General features: G+C 39.4%; 1 protein-coding gene across 1 annotated transcript in view; it reads right to left on the reverse strand.

Annotated features, from left to right (window-relative positions):
* The window catches only part of NAALAD2 (N-acetylated alpha-linked acidic dipeptidase 2), a 32,592-nt gene extending 24,089 nt beyond the window's left edge, over window positions 1-8,503 (reverse strand). Inside the window, exons 1-6 of the mRNA XM_075706624.1 lie at window positions 8,422-8,503; window positions 6,757-6,868; window positions 3,931-4,117; window positions 2,407-2,508; window positions 1,481-1,606; window positions 622-808 (exon numbers count right to left, since the gene is read on the reverse strand). Of these exons, the coding sequence (XP_075562739.1) occupies window positions 622-808; window positions 1,481-1,606; window positions 2,407-2,508; window positions 3,931-4,117; window positions 6,757-6,868; window positions 8,422-8,503 (796 nt within the window). The remainder of the gene's footprint in view (window positions 1-621; window positions 809-1,480; window positions 1,607-2,406; window positions 2,509-3,930; window positions 4,118-6,756; window positions 6,869-8,421) is intronic.
* Window positions 8,504-10,726: the final 2,223 nt, after the last annotated feature.

A 10,726-nucleotide genomic window follows, 5' to 3' on the forward strand; every position in this document is an offset into this window, starting at 1 on the left:
ACCCCTGTGTTCCCATCCCATTGGCCAACAGCACTGGTAGGCACCTTAGCTCAGACTGAGTTCAGGATGCCTACAAGGACAAGACAAGAACATGGTGCCGAGTTTCAAAAGACACCAGGCTACTGTTATTTTTAATACAGAAATTTTACTCCCTGTAAAGAGGATTTTAAACTGTTTTTCTGCATGAATTTAGGATCAGCAAGGAAACATACCTTCAAGCAAAGCTATTACTCCTCTTTGATGGTAGACTATAATCAAGTTTAAACCGGTCCTCTTGAGGAACACAGACATTTAAAGATGGCTATAAATTCTCAGCCATTTTCTACTGCTTCACAGTCTGTAAACCTACACATCCTGCTTTTCTAAGAGTTACGAGGCTGTGATCATACAAAGAGATTTTCCTAAAAACTTACTTTCCCTGCCTAACTCAAAAGCAACCACTTGAAATGACATACAGGTAGAACTTAGTCTGCAATAGGAAAATTAACTGCTGCTAAAAATAATTTTAAGCAGCTTTTTTCTTTGCATCTGTACTGAAAACAGATTAATTTCTAGTGCCACAATAACTTTCAGCACCAGTATAAAGTACTTGGTGGCTCAGGATACCGATTTTTCACTCACCTTTTGCAGGATAACCTGGCGTTAGAGGGTCCCCAGCTCCATTGAGGTTTAACACATTCCCACGCTGGGCTCCTCCACCTGGAAGGTTCCAGCCATCTGGATAAGCATCTACTCCTGGGGCACAGTAGTCAGCAGGGTCTGAATAAAGTATGATTCCTTGGGCTCCTGCTAATATGGCATTTTTAACCTGTGAAATGATTTGCTTCTAAGAAATGCTGCCTTTTTTTTTTTTTTTTTTAATGCAGTAATAAATCTGAATATTGCAATCTGGGGACATAGCTTTAGAAGTTGCATATGTGGAAGAGTGAAAATGACCACAGACTCAGCAGAAGAACAAACCATGGTGAAACACAGTATGTTCATTATTTGTGTCACAACCTTTAGTCATAACTCAAGGGTAAGAAATAAAGCGCAGGACATAAAATTGAGGCAAAAAACCTGACCCTTATCCCCACTGTCCCATTATCACCAATTTTGTCAGAGTTGTTGTCTAAGGTCAGGATAGTTAGTTACTCAATCTCTGTGCATCAGACTCTTTGTCAAATGCTTACTTCTTCAAAATACTGCAGTTCTATGGATGAAAAGTAGTAAAAGCTTTGGCTCTACAGACTACTCAGTTCCCTAAACTAATCTCTGGCAAGAACTGCCTAAGGAGTTTGCAGTCATCTCAGTCTCAGGAGATTAATACATTCATCTGGTTTTATTGTTTTGGAAGTTATTCTTAGAATGCAGTCACAATGGATACATTGCAGGCTTCCTTCTGCTCATATGTTCCAACTTACAGCCCTCATCAACTCCCGCCGGCTCTACCATGAGCAGTGTCTGACCCGCAGAGGAAAAAATAAAACACACCCCTTACTTTGTTTCCTCTGAAGATCTTCCCATATCTGGCAATGACAATCTTTCCTGTACAGTTAATTCCCATTTCACGCTCCAGCTTAAAATAATCTTCGGTGCGGCCATAGTTCACATATACGAGATCTGCCTGCACAGAAAAGAAAAGTGGTTTCATGGCAACTGGTCACTCAACAAACAAAATATCTGTTTTCAGAAATGCAGAGTTGTATTGATTATGTATGATACAGTTATTTTTTTGCATTTCTACAAATGAGATCCAGTGCCCATAAAAACGATAGCAAAAGATATCCATAGCCTTGGCTCAAGCTGCTGACCTTTCTGTATTATCCTGCACTTAACAGCAGCCCTATAAACTGAGGTTGGAAACTAAACCAATGCACTTTGCTAAACTGACAAACTTCTGTGGCGATGAAAAAATAGTGATATTCCTTGCATACACAAACACTCACTATTACATAATTTCATACATCTATGCAATGCGATGTTGTCCCTGGCTTGCTCCTCCATGATGAATTATCAGATTAAGTGAGGGAATTTTGTAGCTTTTGAAGACATTCACTTAATCCAAAATGTCTTCCAAATCGATTTATATATTGCTATTTCTACTTAAGACTTAAGCAAGTCCTCTCCATGTGATTGAGTAATGTGGAGTAATCTGAGACATATCCAACATTTTCCTTAAAGATAAAAGCTTTTCACTTACTCTGTGATTCAGATTTCTAGCAATTTGAGAAAGCTTTTTTCCTAATAGGAGACTTCTAACCTTCACACAATACATGGCCTAGCTATCCTTATGTGTTGTCTTATACTAACGTTTAATTAAAACTACTGCAAGAAGTATTTTGAGAAGTTGGAACAATCTATCCCATCAAGTGTTTCACAAAATGTGACTTCAGCTAATAATACTCTTATTCTTTCTTTTCTTACCTCTGGCACTCCTTGTGCTGAAAAAGCATTATATGGTGGTAGTATATCAGTAACATTTTCGTACCCCTGTGGACGTGGTTCAAACAATGATGTATTGAAAATCTATCAATAAATAAGAGAAGTCTTTGGTCAAACACTCTACCTCCAGGCACAAGTTTGTACACTAAGCTTGGTTATTGCAAATGATATGCTAGTTTCCATAAATTGTTAGCAAAAAAATACAATTCTATCATGTGTAAGTTCAAGAAAAAAAACAGCTAGGGATACATAGCTAAATTTTTACAACAGAATGCAGATATGAGTACAGAGAGACAGATCACTTATCAGAAGATGCTCATTAGTCACTGCCTGCACTTAAGCAAAGAAGTAGCTGAAAATTGCCAAGTGCCGGTGACAATAAAAAGACACATAGATCATCCATGCAATCACAAGTATTTTTTGTGGTTACTCCCACCTGTATTATTACTTTTCTCTTCACCTCTTTGCTACTTACGCTCCAGTTAAACACGCTGCCTTTCATCACTATTGTAACACTCATGTGTCCTCAAGGTTCACATCCACTCTTTTTCACCTTGTGAGATTGTATCTGAGAGACTGTGTTAGGGAGTTTCTGGAAGAATTTGTCCATTCTTTCATCCCTAAGCTCATGTCATCCCCGACCACATATCCCTCAGTTTCTACCAGGGCTCTTCATCCCTATCTACGCACTATGATGCTTCTCTAGCAGTCTCATTTCCTCTCCTTGCTCAGGGTCCTTGTCAGATTTTACATCTACTTCTTTAATTCCCCTGGCTGTACAACACGGAGAAGGTGCCTATAGACTGACAGTTCATTATTACTTCCAACACCAACTTAAGAGACACCATAGGAAGCCAGTAGGATCAGGTTCAGAGCAAATGACACAAGGCAGTACTTCATTAAATGGGTAGGATCTGTGTGGGACTGCTTACCTCAGCATGTTGTGGAAGTAAAAATTGTACAGATGTTCAAGCAGAGTTTGGATAGGTACTTGGAAGAGAGATCTAACAAGGGTTACTAACTGGATAAATACATGGAAAAGAGGTCTAATGAGGATTCTTAAAGAGACTAATTGCATCATGCTCAGAGAACCCCTGAGCTGAAAACAGCTAGACACTGGAAGAATTGCATGCCTTAAATACATTTCTTTGTTCTTAAACTTCCCTGTGCATCCACTTAAGGCTGTTTATGGAAACAGGCTATTGGCCTAGATGTATCCTTAATCTGAACCAGTATGGCCATTCTTATACCTTATGGCCTATTGGTGTTAATCACAGCCTCTCCACACATCCTCTCTCTACTGTTTGAGGCACTGAGATTGCAGACACTCTGCTCTGTTCTGCTGCACAGTCCGGAAAACCATTTCTAAATATGAATTCCCTTTGCACTGGATTTTTTATCATATTATAAAGCACATGCTGGGATGAGTGGGTGGGAAAACAGAGGAAGACACTGTTTCTTTAAAGAAGTCTTACATAAATATAGTTTAATCATTAAAAAAATCACCTCATTCCCTTGATCATCAATTACTGAGATGTAGTTTGGCTGCTTTTCATTTGGGTACGAAAGAAGCACATCATAATGAACGAGTTCTGCTGAATCCAGTCCAAATTCCTTCCACTGGCCTTGAATTTGTTTGGCAAGACGAAGATTCTGTTCAGTTCCTGCGAGGTGAGGCAACTTGGTAAATGAGCTAGAATAAAACAGAAAATCACTAGTAAGCAGCAAATGTAGAGAAGCACAACAGTGAACTCGGATCAGTGTGCATAAAGCTTATCTCCAAGCCACTTGCATGGAAAGTGAGGTCTTATAGTTAAAGTCTGAGCTGTATAATGTGATTGTTTATCATTCTGCATCAGCATAAGCACAAAATGTAGTCGGAGCAGAGGATCTTTCCTGAGGCCTTAAGATAAGTCAGCTGAACCTTTCTCTTTGCATAACAGAAATAGACACATCTACACACAAGCAATGAAAATCGCTGTCAAAGACATTCAGCAAAAGAATATGAATGGCCTGCAAGGAGCAGAAATAGATCCAGAAAAGCTATGCATTCAGAAAGGAGCCCTCCAAATAATTCTGGTATCTGATGATGGGTTTGTACATTGTTGGCATAACATGTACTAATTAGTGTAACTTGAAAATCATTATGTCAAATTATCTGCACAGATTTGTTCTTTTTTTCTCTTAATCAGAAGCCTGAATAATAAAAGCCTTCCTAACAACATTTATATCCAGATCAAACACATAATGGTGATAAACAGTTAGAAACAATACCCAGCCCCTCTGGGCTACCCTACACAAATCAGTCTAGAATTTGTTTGGCCCACTGAACAAATGAGTTATGGTGAACACTGATGAGTCAGCTGGGTACTAAGCAGCAGCTTCGGATTCCCAGCAGGCTACTTGTTAATGGCTGCCCCATGGATGTTAGATATCATTTATTACCATTAATTAGTGAAAACAAATACCATGACGTAGTATCTTGTCAGCCTGTCAGTTCAGCCTGTTTTCAACCCATGTAACAGCTAGTTCCTCAGTATTTGCTTCCTCAGCTTCCAAATGAGAATACTGTGGGAGATGACATCCAAAGCCTTCTTAAAGTCAAGGATGTTACAGCCACTGCAACATCTCCAGTGATACACATAGCCAGTCATTTCCTTAGAGAAGACAATCACCTTGATCAGTAGTGATTTTTTTTAATTGATATATAATAAAAAAATGCTCACTAACTATCACTAACTCACTAATGTTCCTAACTATCGTCGTGTCCTTCATGTGTTTGGAAACAGATTCCAGAAAGATGTTTGCCCCTCCTTCCAGGGACTGAAGTGAAGCTGACCAGCCCACCGTCCTCCCAGATTGTCCTTCTTGCCTTACTTAAAGATGGGCACAACATCAGCCTTTTTCAGCCACCAGGGACCTTCAGTCACCAAAACTTCTCATAGACAGCAGCCTTGCAATCATAACATCTAGGTCTTTCATGTGAATCCCACCTGGCCCCCTGGATTTGAATGCATCTAGGTTCTCTGTGTAGACTACAACCTTCTGCTCTCTGCTGTTGTCTCTCCCTCTATTTAAACAGTGCGGGTATGCACCGAGGTCCGGAAGCAACCTTTGCCAAAGCTTGTTTCCTGTTTTCTTCTTGCACTTTAATTCTCTAAGCATTTTAAGTACCTTTTGATGCATAAGTACTCTAGTTTAAACACTACACATGACATCAGGAAAAGTAGACGGAACAACACATGATGCCTTTTTTTCAGTTTTACACTTCCAAACAGTTTCATCCTTTCCAGAGCTATGATTCAATGCTAAGGTCAAGGTGTCTTCATATTCTTAGACTCACAGTCTGTTTTCCCCACTTGATAAAAGAAAATTTAGTAGTTTAAAAAAATAAGAATATGGATCAAAATTTTCAAGTTCACATTTTTTTATGCTTTTAACAAACTTTTTGGATTGTATATTAATGTATTTTTTCTTTAGTTCCTGCTTTTTATTTGAATTTAGGGAAAAAAAAGTATGAAGCATTTGGCCCATTATCAAAGCAAGCAGACAAACTAGACACCATTAATACCCTATGGCCAACAAACTTTAGCATAATTGCAGAGCTGTTTCATGCTGTCATCAATCTCAATGTTGCCTAGACTCTCATTCAAACATAATATTCAGGAACTGTCCAATCCACTGAGAGCAACAAATACAAAATAAGATAAGGCCTATAGACTTAAAAAGCTAATTGATGTTAGAAATGAAACCTTTTGGTTTTAGAATAAATGTACAGAAATCAAATTTGTCAGCAATCCTTTGATATTTATGGTGCAGCTGCTGACTTACATGCTGAATACCAACATGTTACTAATCAGAGGTTATATATGTTTACTTTCTGTGTGAATATATTTGTTCCTTCGTAGAAGATATAACTATACACAAGAATGACTTTTTTTTTTAATTTCCAGTAAAATCGTCTCAGTCTGAGACAAAGCAAAGTTATCAGATGTTAGAGCTTCAGACACTTGTGAGGAAAAAACACTCACATTGCATTAAATCAAGACTAGAAAAACCATAATAAAAAAGCATGATAAGCACTGGCAGTAATGCAGGGAAGCACACTTAACAGTACAACCACTCCAAAAAAGTAGCTTCAAAAATGGGGAGGGAACGGAAGTGTTGTGAGTCTCTCCCTTCTCCTTCCCCCAGAAATTCTGTACAAACCAAATACTTCCAAAGCATCTTAACAGCTCTGCTTTCAGACACTGTTCATTGGAGCTGGTGTTATCACTTTTTGGCTTTTCTGATTGATAAAATTATTCAAAAACTAAGATGCACAGGGCTTACCGAAGGAATTGCTTGATGTTTTCTGCTTTCATTTCAGCCACAAGTTTCTGTCTCACATTTTGATAGACATCTGAAGAGTTGGGGTTTTTTTCGGTCGGTTTTGTAAACCATCCTGAAACACATTTGAAAAGCTTCCTACTTAGGAAGAACACCAGTCCTCACATGTCTGAGCCCATGTGCAGCCTAAAGTACCAAACAGTCTCATTAAAACCATAAGGATGAACAGGGCTTAGAGCACCCTCTGTCAGTGTTTGCTGGCTCAAACATAGAAGTAAAACAGAAAAGTAAAACATTGACTGAATTGCCAAAAAAGTGACATAATTAGAAGAGCACACCCGAAAACTCTAGTAAATACAGTCCCCTTTTTAAGGCAGCTTCATCTGTCATTAATTTTAAACTATAGGTTCCATTCTCAATTAAATGTTTGCAGTGGGAGTGTTGCACTCCTGATACTGATGCTGAACTTCCCTTATTTAATTTATACATATATTTAAAAATAAATGCATAAGTGTATTTAAAGTGAAGGTCTAGGACTCAACAGTCACCCTGCCAGCATTACAATAGTTACAGATTTGGGGAAGGATGGGGTTAGCCTATTTAATAATTAAAGGAATAAAGTTAACTGTGACCCCAGTCAGTTTTAAAAAGTTAAAGATTTTTCAGTTGCCATAAATCTGAAAGGAAAGAGTGTATCAACTATGTGAATTAGTCTTTAAAAAAACCAAATCCTTTCACTATTATAGCTAGAAAATCCCAAACTGGGAAAATTGTACTAATAAAGCCAAGTATTTATGCTGTCACATGCACAATATATATATGAGCTGTTAGACCTAAATGCAATTGTAGTAACACTCTGAACATAACAGTGATACTGGATCAGACCAAAGGTCCATCTTTCCCAAAACATCTACCCTGTTTTGGAGCATGGCCAAAAGGTGATGTTCAGAGAAATGTATAAGAATAGCACAAGCACCGGAAATTTGCAGCTCAGGGATCTCCTAAATCAAACTAATGGGTTTTATATTTAATAGTCCTCATGGATTTTTCTTTCATGCTTTAGCCTTAGGTATGTGCTACAACACAAGTTTAAAAAGGACAGCTGCAGACATGCAATTTTAGATTTAAAACCAAATGCTGCAAGTGACTGCAGAAAAGAATCTAATGTTCTAGCGAGGTTCATTGTACATGATGGAAAATTCAGCAACTCCACTCTTGGCTGTCAGTCAAAACTCCTCCTCCTCTACATTCTGCCATTAATTTCTAAAAGAGCAACTGAATAGGAGCATTTAAATAGGTCTTCAGTAAAAACAGGAAATACGAATAATAAAATAAAAAAACCAAAACCCTGGAGGTTTTGCAATCACAGAAGTCTCAAACTTTTCTATTTATCTATCCTCTTTGAACGTCTGACTGCCCGTTACGGGAAGCTGTCAATTCACCAGGGCTTGTCGGGCTGAAGCATGCAGCCGTTACATTCCTCACTCCCTAAAGACCAAAATTGCTAGAAAGAAAAACCTTTTAGAAAAACAGCGGGATGAGCATTTCATAACGTCCCTAAAAAGCAGTAAAAGCTCCCTGATGGGGAGTTAATCACAGCAGGAGTCGCACGTAAGTATCTGTAGAGGGCAAAGGCTGCGGGCTGAGCCCCGCTGGCTCCGTACTCACCTGCAAGAAAGCCCAGCAAGAAACAGCCCAGCAGCCCGGGGCAGCCGAGCCATGTGCAGAGGGTGGCCTTGCTCCTGGCCATACGGGCACCCGTGGCCAGCAGCTCTGCAGGCTGCGAGGAGGGCAGGCAAGCAGCCGCCTTCCTCCTCCTCCTCCCTCTCCTCCTCCTCCCGCCCTCAGCCCCAGGGCTGCCCCGGCTTCAGTGATTCTCAGCTCTCCTCCTGCCTAACCAGCCTAAATCCCTAGATGATGATAATATGATCTTCTGAGTGCAATAAAATACTTCCATTTCTTAGTCTCACCCCACAAGACAGCTTGTGTGTAGCTGTATGTGTATCTCTGTAACAAATACGCATCTAGACAGTGCACCAAGCAATGCGTAATACTATTTTAAAGGCTAATTTCTATTAATTATCAGGACTTTGTGGTTTTGAAAGTTCCTGTCACAATCAGTATTTTTTCCAGTGGAAGTGGCCAAGAGATGAAATGGAGGAAAGGAAAACTTGTTTTCTCTTTACCAAGGAAACACTGAATTGCTCCCCTTTGTAATCCATGGTTGCATTAATCTTTGGCAAGTAATGAATACTTAGAGCAGCTCAGAATACAATTTAGCTTAGCCAGTGGGGACACTTCCAGACGTCATCCAATTTGCAACTGGGAAAAGTTGCAAAATTATTTCCTGTATTCTCTAGCTTTTTACAGTTTGGATTACAATGTTCTAAGGATCAAGTTTTCCTAGTCTAATTCAGCCAAATCCATTAGTATCTCATGGGAAAGGACACAACTTCAGCCCAGGGAACAATCAAGATACTTTGACAGAATCATAGAATTGTCATATTTTGTACAAATTTATCCTGGCCCTGCACATCACTTCCTGCTGTGAGCTCCTGCACAGCTACACAGAAGCCAAGACTGACTTTTCTGGAATTGAGGACCTCCCCACCTGAGACCAGTTATCTGGTTGAAGGGAGGAAAGTTTTTCCGGGAGCCTGGACATGCTGAGTTCTTACCACTCACTCCCAAATGAGTCCAAAGTAGATACATCTTGTGAAAGAAATGGCAGTGCTCCAAGTATCAAAACCTTCTTAAACAGACTAGGTTGAGCTGAATATATTCAGATACAGCTGAAAAGACTTGTTAATGTCCTAATTACTTCACTAAGGCTTTTCAGAGATTAGAGAAGAATTAGACCACTTGGGTATTCTGCACCAGTCCCAGCCACTGTCTTAAGCATACGTCTGGATGTCTTTGTTCAAAAGAAAGGCATGTCCAGTTTTGTGACCTTTTTTTCTGTCATTTCCCAACTGCTCATAAGGCATCACAAATTCTGAACAGCAAGGACTTTTCACACCAACATCTCACTTGACATATACAAACCAGATGGAATTCCACCTACAGAACTTACAAAGAATGAGCATATTGATGTATTATTAGCATTCATACAGCACCACAGGTGTAGGACTGGCACATAATAGACAGTAAAGTGACAAGGGCTTTTGGAGATTACTATCTAAATTAGACCTCACATGATGATAACATCAGTGGAGGAAGAAGGTAAGAATAGCAACAGTGAGAAAGTATTAAAATGTATTAATTTCTATGCCTACATCTTTTTAAAGTGATAAGGGCATCAGCAATGCTGAGGTTGAACAGTAGCAGCAACCAAGCGGCTTCTACCACTTAAAATACAGTCCTAGTACTATTAGTTATTAGTTGTGGCATGTTCTTACATTCCATGCATTGGCCACTGGTGGAACATATTGTGTTCCACTTAAATACAAGTATTACATACAGTATAAATCCATGCCTCGAATCACACACCCTCCACGAAAGGACAGGGGCAGGAAATAAGATGAAAAAGCTCATGGGTTCAGATAAAGACAGGGACATCACTGCCAACTACCATCATAGGCCACTTAGGGAAAAATAATTTATTTTATTGCAAATTAATAATTTACTAATCTCACTACTTCGGTAGTGAGAAACAAAGACAAAAATTAAAAAAAAATCTTCTCCCACACTGCACCCAATTTTTCCAGCTTAACTTTACTTCACTTGCGACTCCTCTATGCCTTAGAGCTGCCATAGACGACAGGATCTATGGGAGGCCTCCTGGGATCAGGCCAGATACCCCAGGATATCTAAAGTGCACTAGGCACCTAACGTAAAGCACTTGAATTATTCTGTACAGTGTTCAGTTCCTAACAGAAAAATACCCAGTGACTTTTGGGAGCTCGTGGAGTGTCCAAGACCTCTAGAGAGAGCAAACCAGTGCAGGGCAGCATTTATATCAGGCCTGCCCTGT

The sequence above is a fragment of the Pelecanus crispus genome, chromosome 1 (genome assembly GCF_030463565.1).
Source record: "Pelecanus crispus isolate bPelCri1 chromosome 1, bPelCri1.pri, whole genome shotgun sequence".
NCBI classification, from domain to species: domain Eukaryota; kingdom Metazoa; phylum Chordata; class Aves; order Pelecaniformes; family Pelecanidae; genus Pelecanus; species Pelecanus crispus.